The sequence below is a fragment of the Prunus mume genome, linkage group LG1 (assembly GCF_029339155.1).
Source record: "Prunus mume cultivar Tortuosa linkage group LG1, ASM2933915v1, whole genome shotgun sequence".
Lineage (NCBI taxonomy): Eukaryota > Viridiplantae > Streptophyta > Magnoliopsida > Rosales > Rosaceae > Prunus > Prunus mume.
In genome coordinates this window covers 8550464-8568555 of record NC_142698.1, presented here as the reverse complement: position 1 = coordinate 8568555, position 18092 = coordinate 8550464, and the positions used below count along the sequence as shown (strand labels likewise).

The following is an 18092-nucleotide window of genomic DNA, read 5'->3' as shown; positions in this document are numbered from 1 at the left end:
CCTACCCAGCTGAACTCCTCAGTCTAAGATGAAGACAGTGTTGTAAGAAAATGGGACTATGTAACCCCTTTGTAAAAACATCTGCTATTTGTTCTTCAGTAGGTATATACTGGACAATAAGATCCTTTCTTTGTACCTTCTCTCTTACAAAGTGAAAGTCTATATCCAAATGCTTAATTCGAGAATGGTAAACTGGGTTTGAGCTTAAAGCCAGTGCTGATAAGTTGTCACAATACATAAGAGGAGCATTTGGCAGAAACATCTTCAGATCCAAGAGAACCTGTCGAATCCATGACAAGTCAGCAGCTGTGTTTGCTAAGGCCCTCAGATTCTGCCTCCATTGAACTCCTAGACACGTAACCTTGCTTCTTGGACTGCCAGGAGATAGGATTACTACCCAAGAATACCACAGATCCGGTTGTAGATCTTCTAGTATTGATATCCCCTGCCCAATCTGCATCACTGTATGCATTAAGTCTGCCAAGGACCCTTTGTAAAACGATTCCATATTCTAATGTACCGTACATATCTCGAGAATACGCTTCACCAAAAAATAGTGAACCTCAAGAGGATTATTCATATATTGACACACATGATTCACAAGCATAGGCCGATCAGGTCTTGTAAATGTTAGATATCGTAAAGCACCTACTAGACTGCGAAACATAGTGGGATCTGCCAAGGGCTCACCATCAGTCTGTAACACTTGAGTGTGTGGCTTACAAGGTGTTGCACAAGCTCTACATGAACTCATGCCAGCTTTATGTAGTAGATCCTTGGCATACTTAGTTTGACTCACGAATATGTCACCAGAGGAATTATAGGAAATTTGCAGACCTAAGAAAAAGGTGAGCTGCCCCATATCTTTCATTTCAAACACCTCACTTAAGTCTGTAACCACTCTTTGAATCAACTGATCACTAGAACCTGTTATAATGATATCATCAACATATAGGAGTAGAATGATAATATCATTCCCAGTATGCTGCACAAATAGACTTGGATCGAATGTGAAGATTTAAAGCCAAGAGTAGGTAAGTAACCTGTGAATTTGGCATTCCATGCCCTTGGAGCCTGTTTAAGACCATACAAAGATTTTTTCAGTTTACATACAAACTGTGGATGAGTAGAATCTTCAAAACCAAGAGGCTGTTTCATAAAAACTTCTTCTTCAAGATCGCCATGTAGGAAAGCGTTCTTGACATCAAGTTGTCGTAGTTTCCACTTGTTCATAGCAGCTATGCTTAATACTAACCTCACTGTTGTGTGTCTAACAACAGGATCTGAAGGTTTCCCCAAAGTCAAAACCAGGCTCTTGACTGAACCCCTGAGCAACAAGTCTAGCCTTATATCTACCCACTGTACCATCTGGATTTCTCTTTATTTTATAAACCCACTTACTGCCAATAATATTTTTATCACCTGGATTAGGAACTAAAAGCCATGTGCCTTGCATATGAAGAGCATCAATCTCCTCTTTCATAGCCTGCCTCCACTCAGAAGAAAACGAGGCCACCTTAAAACTAGAAGGCTCATCTAATTCAGGAATAGCATGAAGACATGTAAAATAACCTTGATAATCTGGAAACTGTTTGTTTTGAACTATACCATTTTTGGCCCGAGTAATCATGGAATGATTATTGATAGGAAATAAAGAAACCGATGAGTCTTGAGTACTAACAGAAGAAGAGGAAGCATTAGAAATTGATTTGTCCTGAGTGCTAACAGAAGAAGAGGAAGCATCGAGACCTCAAACGGAAACATAACCTGTAATTGTTGTTCATTCAACACAGGTACAGTAACCTGTAGAAGCCACCAGAATATCATCCAACGATGCTTGATGTTGGATGGGAGATAAAGACTCATGAGTAGATGAGATGGACTGAGACTGAGAAGTAGATACTTGTGTATCAGAGGCTAGAGACGATGGATCTTGAGCATTAAGAGAAGCTTGATAAGGCCTTGAAGGCAGAGAAATAATGACAGGAGCCACGATGCAGTAGAAGAAAACTGAGAAGACTGCCCACATATACCAGGGTTAATTTGCTTAAAAGGAAATATAGCTTCATCATGAAGAACATGCCTTGAGATTACACATTTTGCAGTAATTCGATTGTAGCAAATAACTCCCTTGTAACTAGGTGAATATCCCAAGAACACGCACTGAGTGGTTCGCGGTTGTAACTTATGCACATTATAATGTCTCTGATACGGATATACCGCAGTACCAAATATTCTCAAAGAAGCAAGATCAGGATGATGGCCAAATAAACGAAAATAAGGAGACTGATTATGTAAAACATAGCTGGGCATTCGATTGTATAAGATACACAGCATGAGCAGTGGAATGAAACCAAAATTGACTGCAAGGCTGCTGCAAGCAGGTAATGGCTGATTCAATAATATGCCTATTCTTCCGCTCTGCCACCCATTCTCACTGGAGTATAAGGGCAGGACAAACGACGCACAATTCCCTTAGAAGCCAAAAAATCTGTAAAAACCTTGCTAAGAAACTCACCACCACCATCACTCTGAAAACACTTAATAGCAACACTGAATTGATTTTGTATCAAAGCATGAAACTGTAGGAATTTGGAGAAAACTTCTGATTTATTGAAAAGGGGATAAACCCACAAATATCCGGTACATTCATCAAGGAAGGAAACAAAATATCTGTAACCCTCAACAGATTTGTAATGAGAAGGTCCCCATACGTTGCTATGAACTGTATGAAAAGGAATTTCAGACCTACTATGTCTAATAGGAAATGGAAGCCGATGCATCTTCCCTTGAAGACAAGCCTGAACACAAGGGATTCGAATTCGAATTTGAAGAGTCATTTGCACACTGCAAACCAGAGGCTTTAAGCATTGATTGCACCACTTCATTCGTTGGATGGCCAAGTCTGTGATGCCAAATGGAAGACTTAACATGTTGACCAAGCAAAGCTACTTTCTTGGACAAGCAATGAGAGGATACAGCAGAGGGAATTGGATACAATCCATTGTTACTCCGACCTTTTAGGAGGATTGTCTTGGTGACTCGATCCTGTATCACAAAACCGAAGCATCAAAGCTGATAACACAATTATTATCTTTGCACAAGCTGATGCACAGACAAAAGATTAGCAGATAATGGAACATGAAATACCTGATGGCAGTTTAAGAGAAGTAGAAGCACAGGCAATGGCAGTAGTACCAATGTGTTTAATTTTCAAACCTTCTCCATTACCAACAATCACTTGCTCTATAGATTCACAAGGAGCAACATGATTTAATGAGGAAATATCAGACACCATGTGATGAGACGCCCCACTATCTGCAATCGGACTTGATCAGGCACATAGGAAGTTTGGGCATCATAGCAGAAAGGTTGGAAGGAGGAGCTTGACCCTGATAGACATAGTTGGATCTATGGAAACAATCCAAGGCTCCATGACCCTTCTTACCACATATTTGACGTTCAATAACCTGATTCCCATGCCTAGAAGAGCTTGCCTCATGGAGAAAATAACAATTAGCAGCCGTGTGACCCCGTTTGCTACATATCTGACATTCAGGAACAACTGCAGATTTCTGAGAAGAATTGGAACCAAATTGATTTCCTGAGAAAGATGAAGGAGAGGCTCTGCTTTGAAATCTACCTCTTCCGTAACTGAATGATTAGGAAAACCAGAAAAACCTCCGTGCTGGCTATTGCCAATACCGTGATGTTGATGATCGTTAAAACGACTAAAACCACCATTGTTACCAAGAACAGGTCTTGAACCAAAATTGCGATCTAATGAAGGCAGAATGCAGACCGATCATAGGACCCCATATAGGCAACTGGTAAAGAAGATGGAGTAGGCAATAAACCCATACCAGAATTAGAAAGGCCCATAGCATTCACAGAAGCATATGACGAAGACGACGGAGTAACAAACATCGCAGAGTGAGGAACCAATCGAGCTTCTGCAGTTTGCTCTGCAGCTAGCAATTGAGCGCGAAAATCCTTCAAGGAAATTGGAGTATCCCTTGCAATCAAAACCGTCTTGATCATGTCATATTCCTGAGGGAGACCATTAAGAGTAGCAATCATAAAGTCATCGTCAGAACCCTTAACCCCAGCTTGAACTAATTGGTCACGGACCGTTTTCAAACGCAAGAGAAAGCGCTCGATCGAGTCTCCACCCTTCTGGGCCGTCTCAGTAATTCAGTCTTCAAATGATTGATTCGCCTCTAGAAATCGACGATAACGATCGGGAAAAGACTTAGCCAAAGGCCACGAGCAGTCTTGGTGCCAATAACATACTCTATGGCCTCATCAGAGAGAGTGGCAATGAGCAAACTGAGTAAAGCCTTATCTGTGCGAATCCAATCCTTGTAAGCAGCAGTAACTTCAGATGTAACATACTCTATTGTCTAGGTTTACTATAACGGTGAACAGTTCAAGATCAATTATATCCACTGCGTCATCAAGTAAATCCGATATGTTTTCACTAGGGTAAGTTCAAGTCCAAAAGACACTTTTCCTGATGTATATAACATCTGTTTCCTCTCAAATGCATTACATACATTTAGCAGTAAAAGTATCACATTTCAAATGTGGGGTCTAGAATTTCGATTCAAATGTGGGGTATTGTTGGAAGTTTGAATTAAATTCAAGAACCTTTGTCCCACATTGATAGAAAGTAGAAAGAGTGAGGTCCTTATAAGTGTGGAAGTGCCACACTTAGTAAATGGAAGTAGGCCAAGTGGAAGCAATTTGGGCTTCAAAATCGATTTGGGCTTTGAATATTATATAAAAATATATAATATTTAATAGTCAAAAAGATGGGCCTTGGGCCTTGGGGCACTTGGGCACTTTCAAATTTAAAATTATTTTTTGGTTTTGAATTAATAATTTTTTATTAATTCGGATTAGTTTTATTAACTGTTTTCTAACAGTTGTGACTCTTCTGATAAGGTTTCAGAAGTTTATTTAAATCAAATAAGGCCTCATACGTTGAACACAGAAAAAGCATTCTACAAGCATTTCATATTGTCTGAGAGGAAAACAAACAACGTTCGCCAGATTCTAAGTCCGAGTGCTAGGGCTTAGAATACAGATAGTTGAATCCGGGGAGGCACACCTGTAGAACTTCAAGCACCGAGAAGGGGTGAAATTACTGTCTTTAGGACATTGCATCAAATCTGCAAGCCTCTATCTCAAATTCAAGTCAGTTTTATTTATTGTTCATATACTGTATTCTGTGTTACAGATTGTTATAAATTCTGTTTATATAATTGTTTTAATCACTCATTGATAATTGTTATTTCTAACAATCTAAAGACAGTAAGATGAATTCACAATCATCAGTGACTGTGAACGGGGTGACTAAGAATCCTCATGACGAGAAGCCTGAGAAGTTCAAGGGAATTGACTTCAAGAGATGGCAACAGAAGATGTTGTTTTATCTCACAACCATGAATCTGGCACATGTTGTCAGAGAGGAGGCTCCCAAATCAGGAGAAAATCCAATGTCTAAGGAAACAATGATGACCATTGAGGCTTGGAAACAATCTGATTTCCTGTGCAGAAACTACATCCTTAACAGGCTTGATGATACTCAGTATGACATTTATTCGTCATACAATTCTGCAAAGGAAGTTTGGGAATTATTTGAGAAAAAATACAAAACAGTAAGATGCTGGTGCCAAAAAGTTCGTGATTGGCAAATTTCTCAAGTATGCCATGGTTGATTCGAAGACTGTTATTAAACAGGTTGAAGAACTTCAAATTCTGATCCATGATTTGCTTGCAGAGGGGTGCTCTATTAATGAACACTTCCAGGTTGGAGCAATCATAGAGAAACTGCCTCCATCATGGAAAGACTTCAAAATTTATTTGAAGCACAAGCGCAGAGAGATGTCTATGGAGGATCTGATTTTGAGGCTTCGAGTTGAGGAGGATCACAGGAAAGGTGACAAGGGTGAAGTGCCTGTCATGGAAGCCAAAGCCAATGTCGTTGAGACATCAAAGCCAAAATTCCAGAATAACAAGGGCAAGAAAGTTGCAAAGAACTATGGCAAAACTCATGCACCAAAAGGCAAGGATTTCAAGAAAATCAAAGGTGCTTGCTGGGTATGTGGAAAACCAGGGCATAAAGCACAAGATTGCCGCCACCGAAGAGACCAAAATCCAACCAATCCTCAAGCCAATGTGACTGAAGTCAATGAACATTTTAGGTAGTGTCCAAACCAATCTGCTTCGGACACTAAGGACGTGGGTTGATACAAAGCTACTAGGCACATTTGTGGTGACAGAAATCTGCTCACCGACACGAACAGAATTTTGGTGGTGAGAAACTCAGACATGGGAAATGCCTCTGATTCTAGCTGAAGGCAAAGGCGCAGTGTCGTCAAGTTCACTGGGAAGGTTTTAACCCTTTTGGATGTGCTACATGTTCCTGAAATTAGGAAGAACTTAGTGTCTGGGCCTATTCTTAGTAAGAAGGGTTTCAAACTTGTATTTGAATCTGACAAGTTCATCCTAACCAAAGGAGGGCTGTTTGTAGGAAAGGGTTACCTTGCTGACGGTTTGTTCAAACTCAATGTAACTGGCAATGATGCTTTTAATAATAATATAAATAAGGTTTCCGTTTACTTTGCTGAGTCTTCTAATATTTGGCATGCTAGATTAGGTCATGTAAATTATCAATCTATGCATAGAATGATGCATCTAGGTTTATTGCCTAAAATTGATATTGACTTTGATAATAAGTGTGAAACTTGTACAGAATCTAAGTTTTCTAGGCAAACCTTTAAATCTGTTCAAGGAAGATCAAATGAATTACTTGGATTAATTCATAGTGACTTTGTGACTTTAAATCTACACCAACTCGTGGTGGGAAAAATTATTATATAACATTTATAGATGATTGCAGTAAGTATTGTTATGTATACTTAATACATAGCAAGGATGAAGCCTTACAGATGTTTAAGACATACAAGGCAGAAGTTGAGAATCAACTTGATAGGAAAGTGAAAGTACTTAGATCAGATAGAGGTGGAGAATATGAGTCCACTGCATTTTCTGATTTTTGTGCAACTCATGGAATTATACATCAAACCACTGCACCATATACACCGCAACAAAACGGTGTAGCAGAAAGGAAAAATAGAACTTTCAAGGATATGATAAATTCCATGTTGAATAGTTCTGGGCTTCCACACAATCTGTGGGGTGAAGCCTTACTTACTGCAAATCACATCTTGAACAGAATTCCACATAAGAAGAGTAAACAATCTCCTTATGAAATGTGGAAAGAACGGATTCCTACATACAAGACACTGAAAGTGTGGGGTTGCCTAGCTAAAGTACAAGTACCCTTACCAAAAAGGGTAAAACTTGGACCTAAAACTATTGATTGTGTTTTCATAGGTTTTGCTAACACAAGTGCTGCATATAGATTTTTAGTTATTAAATCTGATATTTCTGATATACATGTTAACACAATTATAGAATCTGTTGATGCTGATTTCTTTGAGGAAATTTTTCCTTACAAAGAAAAGAGGTCCGGTTCAAACAAAAGGAAAGTACATGATGGAAATCCTGATGAACCATCCTCTTCAGGTGTCCAAGAAAAGGAAGTGGAACCTAGAAGAGGAAAGAGGACTAAAACACCAAAAAGTTTTGGACCAGATTTTGTAAGTTTCCTGATTGAAGAAGAACCACAAACTTATAAGGAAGCTATGGCTTCACCTGAGGCTCCTTTATGGAAGGAAGCTGTTAATAGCGAAGTAGAATCCATTATGCAGAACCATACGTGGGAATTGGTTGATTTGCCACCTGGTAACAAACCAATTGGATATAAATGGATTTTTAAAAGAAAGCTAAAAGCCGATGGTACTATTGATAAATACAAGGCACGTTTAGTTGCTAAAGGGTATCGGCAAAAGGAATGGTTGGATTATTTCGACACTTATTCTCCAGTATCAAGAATTACATCTATAAGGATGTTAATTGCTATAGCTGCAATACACAATATGGACATACATCAATTGGATGTAAAAACAGCTTTCTTGAATGGGGAATTAGATGAAGAAACATACATGGAACAACCAGAAGGTTTTGTGGTAAAAGGTCAAGAAACTAAAGTCTGTAAACTTGTTAAGTCTTTATATGGACTTAAACAAGCACCAAAATAATGGCATCAAAAGTTTGATCATACAATGATGTCACACGGATTTAAGATCAATGAATGTGACAAGTGTGTTTACATAAAAAACAATAAGAATTCTTGTGTTCTTGTATGTTTATATGTTGATGACATGCTCATAATGGGAACAAGTAAGGATGCGATAAATTCTACAAAGAAGATGTTGAATTCAAGTTTTGACATGAAAGACTTAGGTCAAGCTGATGTCATATTGGGAATTCAAATCAAAAGAAATAATGATGGGTATACTCTTACTCAATCCCATTATGCAGAAAAATTTTTAAGAAAGTTTGGTCAATTTGACTGCAAACCTCTGTGACTCCTTTTGATGTAAACTGCAAGTTAAAAAGAATAGTGAAGATGCAATTTCCCAATTGGAGTATTCCCAAGTAATTGGGAGCTTAATGTATTTAATGAATTCTACTAGGCCAGACTTAGCTTATTCAGTAAGCAGGCTTAGTAGATACACAAGCAATCCTGGACATGATCATTGGGAGGCACTAATCAAGGTGCTAAGATATTTGAAATACACCCAAGACTATGGATTGCACTACACTAGATATCCACCAGTTCTAGAAGGCTATAGTGATGCAAATTGGATTTCTGACAGTACAGAAACCAAATCAACTAGTGGATATGTATTTACATTAGGTGGAGCTGCAGTATCTTGGAAATCCTCTAAACAGACGTGTATAGCACGCTCTACAATGGAATCAGAGTTTGTAGCCTTAGATAAAGCTGCTGAAGAAGCAGAATGGCTGAGAAACTTCCTAGAGGACATTCCAATGTGGCCTAAGCCTGTGACAGCGATTTGTATACATTGTGATAGTATGGCAGCACAAGCAAGAGCCAAGAGTGGTGTATACAATGGAAAGTCAAGACATATCAGGCGTAGGCATAATACAATTAGACAATTGCTCTCAAATGGAATTATATCCATTGACTATGTGAAGTCAAAGGAAAATATTGCAGATCCTTTGACAAAAGGCCTACCAAGAGAGCAAATCAAATTTACATCGAGGGGAATGGGATTGAAGCCAATCCAATGAATCAAACCTGACGGAAACCTAACCTAGTTGATTGGAGATCCCATGGTCTAGGTTCAATAGGCAAACTGGTTGGGTAAGATTCAAAAGTTGAACACACAATTTAACTCATTCCTATGATGATTAGTGTGTTGTCTGTTGATGTGAAGGTTATGCTTTGCATTTAATGACACTAATATCTTATTAAGAGGAGTTTAGGCAGAAAACTCTTAATTGGTGTCACCTATATGGGAGTAAATGTGGGGTCGCATTTATGAGAACGGAAAATTAAAAGGCTAAGTTCTCTAAAGCTCTCATGAAACCTGGGATATGTTCAGGACCAAAATGAACAAAAACGTATGAACTAACGTTTGTTAAGATGTTATATGTGTGAGACATATTGTCTAGGTTTACTATAACGGTGAACAGTTCAAGATCAATTATATCCACCTGCGCCATCAAGTAAACCGATATGTTTTCACTAGGGTAAGTTCAAGTCCAAAAGACACTTTTCCTGATGTATATAACATCTGTTTCCTCTCAAATGCATTACATACATTTAGCAGTAAAAGTATCACATTTCAAATGTGGGGTCTAGAATTTCGATTCAAATGTGGGGTATTGTTGGAAGTTTGAATTAAATTCAAGAACTTTGTCCCACATTGATAGAAAGTAGAAAGAGTGAGGTCCTTATAAGTGTGGAAGTGCCACACTTAGTAAATGGAAGTAGGTCAAGTGGATTAGTTTTATTAACTGTTTTCTAACAGTTTTGACTCTTCTGATAAGGTTTCAGAAGTTTATTTAAATCAAATAAGGCCTCATACGTTGAACACAGAAAAAGCATTCTATAAGCATTTCATATTGTCTGAGAGGAAAACAAACAACGTTCGCAGATTCTAAGTCCGAGTGCTAGGCTTAGAATACGATAGTTGAATCTGGAAGGCACACCTGTAGAACTTCAAGCACCGAGAAGGGGTGAAATTACTGTCTTTAGGACATTGCATCAAATCTGCAAGCTTCTATCTCAAATTCAAGTCAGTTTTATTTATTGTTCATATATCGTATTCTGTGTTACTGATTGTTATAAATTCTGTTTATATAATTGTTTTAATCACTCACTGATAATTGTTATTTCTAACAAATAGTGTGTGGAGGATACCTTCCAATTTCATCATTCTTAGGAGGTTAGTCAAATAAGAAATTTTACAAATTCTATAACTCTAAATTTTCTTGGTATGTACTTTCAAATTTCTCATCCAAACCCCATATAACCATGAAGTCAAAATTCAAGCACTAGACATATATGCATTAGAAGAATCGAGTACTATGAGTGCAAGGTGCTGACAACTAGGTAAAGTACTTCTGTAACTATTTTTCGTGAAATAAAGAACAATCACACTAACGATAAAAAAGTTTGACAAGTAGTAGCATCTAATGAGCATCATCCCAAACCCTAAATCCGAAAACAAACAAAAAAGAAAGAACGACGGATGTATATGATATTGGAGTGAACGATGGGGTTTAAAAACAGCAGCAGCAACAGAAGCCAGCAAACCAACGCTTCCAGAATCCCCATCCTTCGTCTTGGTGTCGGTAGGTCGATGAGGAGGAGGGGAAGGAGGATTTGAGGCTGCTGTTTTGGGACAACGAGCAGGTTGTTTTTTTGAAGCCCACAAGTACATAGGCTTTGGTGGTGTAGCCCACTTGTAATAAGAAGGTTCCGGGTATGCTACTGTGGACGCGGTACTTGAACTCATCTTTGAACAACAGGAAGAGGCTCTTCAAAACCCGATAGGTCTGATCTGATCAAAACAATGGAAAGAATATTGAGAAAATACTAATTAACGTGCTGGGTGATTGGGTTATTGGTGGGATGAATTTATAGACAGAGACGAATTAAAGGAGGTGAGAATTGGTGCCTTTTAACGCGTCTACTTGCTTGGGGGAGAAGTAAGTCAAGATTTCAAGTACCACTAGGACAAGGAATTCTACTACTATAACTATATTGGTACTTTTTGTTTTGGTTTTGTGTGTGTGTGTGGATGTTCTAGAATTACTCTTCTTTTTTTTTAATATAATCGAGAATTTAATATACAGAAATTGAGGGTTCTAACTTTAGTATAAGGGGCGGATTTACTATCCTGACCAACTGACCTAACCCACGTATACATGTACTGGAATTACTTTTGTACACATAAAACCAGTAAAAAGGCCACTATCCAGTAATTAATCTTCCTATTTTACTCTATCGTGTGAAAAAACGAGATGGTGTGATTAGTGAAGGGACTACTTCATCTAATTTCAAAATGTTTTTTAATTGATTTTTTTTAATTATTCATATTAATAATTTTCTGAATTATTTATTAATAAAATTTTTAATTACAACTTTATCCTTGTATAAATTACTTAAAATGTTCGACCAAAAAACAAAAATACTTAAAATGACTGACAAAAGAAATTGGCAACCTCAAAAACTTTTTTCACAGTTAAAAAACCTAAAAATAAAAGCTAAGGAAATGTATTTTTATGATGATGAGTTTTGAGTGAGAAGCTAAAACTCAACAAGGATGCCCTTATTGGTCTGTTGATGAGTAATAAATGGTCTATCCCTTCTGTCTCGGAACACTAGAAGAAGAAGATTGTTGAGCATTTTTCTTTCTGAGGCCTACGATCTGCTTGTTCAAATGTTTCCTCGTTCCTAGAGTTGAAAGTTCAGACTCTCACTTCCATAATGCAGATGACACCAATAAGTCTGTAATACCTCACACAAAGTTGTTTCTGTGCTTCTTGTTGCAAAGCTCCAACTTATCACTCGTAATATTTTCCTTGGAATAGATTATAGATGCATATGGAGACCAACATGAAAATACACCCAAAAAAAATAAGGTTTCGAACATTTGATTAACTCAAAATGGTGTAGGATAAAGAGGTAGCAGAAGAAAATCACAATTGCCATTCAAATGCTGATGGATGGTAGTTCAAAAGTCAAAACAAAAACCCCTGAAGTTTTATATACACAACCCTCTTAAATCACTCAAAGCTCCACACTTTCTAAACTCAACTTTCTCTCTAGACTTTAAAACCTTATCATTTCTACACTTGAAATTTTACACCCAAAAAAAAAATTGAGAGTAACATTTAAAATAAGCACATAACAACCTTAAATATTTGACACAAATTGACCAGAATATGTTTCCTTTTTCGGCATTCTTTCAAGATAGATGGTGAAAATTGCGGTTGAAACCTCTGTAAGGCTAGGTGATCCTGAAAATGAAATCACTTCAATCAAAGCTTCGTCCAAGTTTCCATTCTGTTGCTGTCGCTGCATTGTGCTCACGTTTGATTGGTGATCACCACATCCAAATTCATGGCTCATCTTCCGCAAGCTGCACATTGTATCCATGCTTTAGGTCTGTAACAAGTCAAGGTTTCCATGTAAAATGTTTAGACATTCAAAGATCCAATATGCCGCATTAAAATACAAGATGGTTTTGCACATGTTAACTAAATCTTAAGAAGGAAAATATAAAAGGTTGACAAAAGAGTATATGACAGTCACAATAGGGAGTCAAGATCAGCTAACAATGGAAAGTTGAAAACAACTCAATACCATCAGGAATTGACTGAACTTTATGACTCCAAGGTGAACTCTTTCACAGCGTAAAATTTTAAGTAACAGGTTTAAGTTTGACCAATTAATGGATATGGAAATACAAATTCTGATAAGTTTACAACTATTTATACATAATATTCTATCATGACATAATCTCAAAGACTAAACTTTATCAAATATCTATCCAGTATTACATAGATATGAACAAACTATTATCAACTAGAACTACTCGCAAGTTCCCATTCACCTACAAGCAAGATTACAAGAAATTTGTCCTCCTTCGATTTTCTTTAATCTAAGAGAGAAATCATGATTTACTTGTACTTCAGAAATAATATGAAAAAATTGAGGTTCCTACTGTTAGACAACCTGTAGCTCCAAAAGCTTAAGCTGTCAAAGAATGGGCCAACAATGTATATCAAGCTCACAACTACAAGATCCAAAAGTATAGATAGATAGAGATATACATATCCCTCAATATAAGGGGCAATTCACAGGAGAAATTGGAGAGAGAATTAAGCCCTGGCTTTTATCTCCTCACAAGATCAGCAAGAGAGGCAGAATGAGGGAGAGAATGTGTGTGTGTATGCTGACCCCTTGTGGACATAAGTTTGTGCGTGTGCGTGTGGCATAGTACAGCTTAATTATTTTTCTTCTTTATTTTCAAAGGGGGGCTTCGTGGTAAAATCAATGTGGGTATGAGTTGGATACGATATACACATGTATAGTTTACTAACCAATTTGGCTGGCCAATTACACCATCTACACAAAAATCACTGAATGCGTAAAGGAAGCTTCATTGAAGAGATGGTCTAGGCACTAGAAGGGATAAAGCAAGAATGCAACTCATATATTACCAGGACCAGGGAAATGAAGGAACTAATAAAATAAAGGGGTTAGGCGGTGGAATATTTACTCCAACGTGATGATTGTATTCCACCAATACTATACAAAAACAGATTAAATGTTTTATACCAAGTATTGAATATGTTTAATGATACCTTTCATTGAAGACTTATCATATTTCTCTTTCCTCTCATCATCATTCTTCCATTTACTATCATCATCATTCTTCCATTCACTATCATCATCATCCTCATCATCATCATCATCATTGCCCATTTCATCTCTTCCATCATTTCCTATATCGCTCTCACTTGCTGTCTCCCATTCGGAATCATCGGTCTCTCGGCCATAGATGTCACCAGCATCACCCTCACAGTGGACACCCCCATGTTTGATAGCTGCCTCTCTAAATAACCAAGCTGCACGCATCTGCTTTTTAACCAATCGCTCCGCATAGTCAGGAACTTTATTTTGCCTCAATGAGAGATCAGGATCATTTGACTGAGAGCACTCGTTTATGAACAGAATGGCATCTAACAAACTCTCTTTTGCAAGCCCAAGCATGTCATAAGCCTGTGCTCTTCTCCAAAGACTTTTGGCATGACGGTTCAGTGGGTTGTGAAGACAAAGTGCACGAGTAGCATCACTAATAGCTGCCAAGGGCTGTTGCAACAGAAGATGACACTGTGCTCGATTACTGTAAAGAACAACTCTCTCCTTTTTGGATCTCATTGGACACAATGCCAACGCTTCTGAGTACTTTGATGCAGCTCCAGATATATTTCCTGATGAAAATAATGAATTTCCTTCGAGCTTGACCACTAGAGCTGCTGCCTGTTTAATATGGAGATCCTCTTTAGGCATATTCTTTTCCCATTTCAATCTCTGTCTGGAATTCAACAGTTCCTCAATCAATTCCTTTGTTCTGTTACTGAAAGAGTTGCGTCCTGTCCCTTGTGACTGGACACATTCCTCAAGAACATTAACAATGGAATCTCCAAGCTTCTTGTGATCACCCAGAGTTGTAATCTCCGCAAGGTCAACAAGTGCAGGTACAGCCTTATCAATCACCTATATAATGGTTCCAGTAGCATTAGGTATGTATACATTATGATGTCATACCAGATATACATACTACAATAATAGGTTAGTTTATGAAGTGAAGTATTCTGAACTCGTGCATACAAAATGTAATAGGGCAATATTTACAAAGTCTTTTCAAAGAAGATGATCATAATTACTCAAATTGGAGAGAAACTCAGTGGACATCTCTTCCACCAATGAGATTTACAAAAACTTAAACAGGACAATGCAGATCTACATAAATTCCGCTCCGAACCGGGTGGTAATATATATGATGCATCAAAGCATTCGTGAAGGAAAAAAACACTTGATATGATATGACAAATAAAACAGTTAAATCACTGGATAACATTAAGGAATATCAATCAGAGAAGTTGAATTTTCCATTACAAAAAGGGCTCATCAAAGGCATACCAGTATCATGACGTGCATGTAATAAGAAAACTAAAAGAAACAGTAGTGTATGCACTATGCAGGACCAGATGAAGAACCACTAATGTGGAAGATACCTTATGACATGTACTAGGGTCTTGAAGCAACCAAAGAAGACAATCAATAGTCATATACTGCCAATCATCTGATGACCGAGCAATATTACACAATGATTCGATAATACCAGGACAGCTAGCAACAGGTCCTCTACCCAACTTATGATGGCAGACTGTTCTTAATAAACCAATACCAGCTGGTGAGTTTTCATTAACAAGCCCACCCCACATGCCAGGTAGTTTTGTTAAGAATTCAGGCTTGCATATGGTAGGAAGAAACTCCGGTTTAAAGGCAAAGCAGTTAATAAGCTGGAGGGACCAGCATTGTAACTGACTTGCCCATTCTTCTGCCTTTCTGGACTCCATTTCAACACCTCCCATACCGCGGGTGAGCAGATCACAATGATAGCTTAACCTTCTGTCAACATACTGGTAAAAATGAGAATAAACAATTTCTAGTGAGCTCATTGCTAGTTGAATGGAAAGCTCAAGTATTTCACCATGACTTGCTACAGCAGGAAAAGTGCTGGCATAGGTAGCCAAGTGCCCTAAAGCTCGAACTGCAACTCTCTGTTCAACCCAAGTTAACCTTCCTCTCAAAAGTTCAACTAAAGGAGGGATTACCCCAGCATGCACAGCACTTTCTGCAAATTCTTCCATGTTCATGGTGTATGACCCAATAATATGGGCTGCATAATAAGGAATGTATATATTCTGGTCATGAGAAAGCCAGCGACGATTCTTTAGACCCTTCCATATTAGTGCAGCCATACATTCAAAGATGCCAAGCTCGATGAACTCAGGATCATTTGGATGTGCCATGGCAGTGTTCCAAAGGCCACTGATAGGGAGAACTTGTCCATCGTCATCCTGTGCAGGAAGCTCTCTAAAGAATTTCAGAATGCTTGCTCTTCGCTTGCTTGGATTCCCTTCCTTCATGACACAAAAGAAGCATCCTGGGTATGGACAGTCAGAAGACACTTTATCCATGTTTGGATTACAACTTAATATCATACAAAGCAGGGCAGGTCAACCCTTCATCTCTTAGCTGAATCAAATTAACTACACGAACAGAGAACATAATTAACATGTTAGCTTGGCATCGATCGGAAAACATATAGCAAGCATAATATTAAATCATAAAATAATTACTGCAGCAGCGAGGAGAGGTTATGTCAGTCAAATAACTCACTTGTTCAGGTTGGTGCATTTTAAGTCTTCGTTAAACATGACCAAACTATCTGAAACAATTTTTCCTCATCTCATTTCAATTGGAATAGTATCTCGATTCCTAATTCCTAAGTCTATCTTTCTCCATATTGTTGTTCATTAAAATTTGCATCTTGGTTAAACTTTTGCAAACCATTTACCGCCCCACATTTAATTCTAAACCCTAAAGCATAACCACAAGACTATCGCACTTCAACTCCAAGGAATTCCACTGTACCATTAACCATTCCACTCACTCTTCTGTTCCACCCATCCTGTTAACCATTCACCGCCCTTATTCTTATTAACTCACAATACCAAGCCAACAAAAAATATATATATATATATATATATATATAAAATAAAATAAAATCCAACAACAATCTGAGATGGCAAAAGCAATCAATTTTAGCAATGAGTAGTGAGTATTGATTCTGAGAACACCCTGGTCACATTTCTCAATGTTTCCAACCTGACATTTAAATATTTGATATATACTCAGTCTTGATCCTACTAAACCTAAAACCCCTTAGCCCTGTAGGCCTCTCTGAAAACCAATAATTAACATGCTACTAAAACCTATATAGCCTTTGCTTGTTGTACTTGAAAAGTAAATGTAAACCACTTTATGCCTTATTAAAGTAATGAATTTCGAAGTCCAAATTCAGAATCAAGTTACAGAGTGACAATTCCAGCACAAACAATCAGCAAAGGTACAGCCTTTTGGTAAACAAATAGATCTAAAACGAAAAACAAATGGCAATTTCAAATTGTTTAATGAGATCCCAACTCTAGAAATGCCCCAATCATAAGGAAAACAACATACGGAAGCAAAAACAAAGGAGGAGGAGGAAAATAGATACCTCTGAGAAAACCTGTTCGGTAGAGATGAGTGAACACCTTAAAAATGAAGTAGTGATCCTGAGCTACAATGAGAAAATGGGTAAGAAAAAGAATCCCAAAATGATCTTTGGGTTTCGAAAAAGCCGATTGCTTTTGCTCTTCTTTTTCTACTTCCGCTGTAGGCTAGCCGAAACACGAAGAGAAGAAGAAGAAAGGGAGAGAGAGTGGAGAAGAGTGGAGCTGGGAAATGAAAACGACGCTGTTTTGGAAAGGGGTTTTGATTCGGACAGCGAAGAAGACTGATTGCACTGTTTCAAACTTCTACTCCATTAATAAATCCAATTCACCCGAAAATATTTTGACTTCCAAATTGAAATGGAATGAAAACGTATCGGCTTCGACCACGCGCGCTGTTTGTGGAGGGTAGGGCCAGTTGAGAGGCTTTAGAAAGAGCGCGTGAAGATGGCAACCACATTTCGCTCGAGTGTTAATAGTGCGGCAAGAAGACAGAAGTGGAGGCAAAAGACTGAAAGAGTAACAGAGTAAACGTGGAGGTGGGACGGTACATTAGATTTTTGCTTTCATTTTATTTGGTGGGGTGTGCTGCTGGTCCCATCTCCTTCCACGCCTGTCCTTTTTGCCATTGTTTTTTTTTAATTCTTAAGGATTCAAACATTGACGACACCCGAATTTATCAAAATACATGTATCATGTTTACTTATCTAGAATGGAAGAGGTCGTATGAATGATGAAAGTTAAAAAGGGTAATTAAGAAATGAGAATGGGATCAAATACTCTCTAGT

General features: G+C 38.0%; 1 protein-coding gene across 3 annotated transcripts; it reads right to left on the bottom strand.

Annotated features, from left to right (window-relative positions):
* Positions 1-12137: 12137 nt before the first annotated feature.
* LOC103332799 (uncharacterized) lies at positions 12138-17596 on the bottom strand. 3 transcript variants are annotated; one of them, XM_008235557.2, is made up of 4 exons: positions 17310-17596; positions 15259-16299; positions 13822-14737; positions 12138-12619 (listed from the first exon to the last, which is right to left on the bottom strand). In XM_008235557.2, exons 2-4 carry the CDS (start codon positions 16249-16251, stop codon positions 12573-12575), a joined length of 1956 nt encoding a protein of 651 aa, XP_008233779.1. In that variant the 5' UTR covers positions 16252-16299; positions 17310-17596; the 3' UTR covers positions 12138-12572. The 3 variants fall into 3 exon arrangements, with proteins under 3 accessions (XP_008233779.1, XP_008233786.1, XP_088899157.1); XM_008235564.2 differs by having other exon boundaries at positions 12138-12593; positions 17310-17538; XM_089043031.1 differs by having other exon boundaries at positions 12138-12593; positions 15259-16193; positions 17310-17485.
* Between the last annotated feature and the right edge of the window lie 496 nt (positions 17597-18092).

Coding starts and splice junctions, on each gene's coding strand:
- LOC103332799 (XM_008235557.2), bottom strand. CDS start 16,251: ATGATATTAAGTTGTAATCCAAACATGGATAAAGTGTCTTCTGACTGT. Junction 14,738..15,258: donor ACCCTAGTACATGTCATAAG/GTATCTTCCACA, acceptor ACCATTATATAG/GTGATTGATAAGGCTGTACC. Junction 12,620..13,821: donor TGATAAGTCTTCAATGAAAG/GTATCATTAAAC, acceptor GACTTGTTACAG/ACCTAAAGCATGGATACAAT.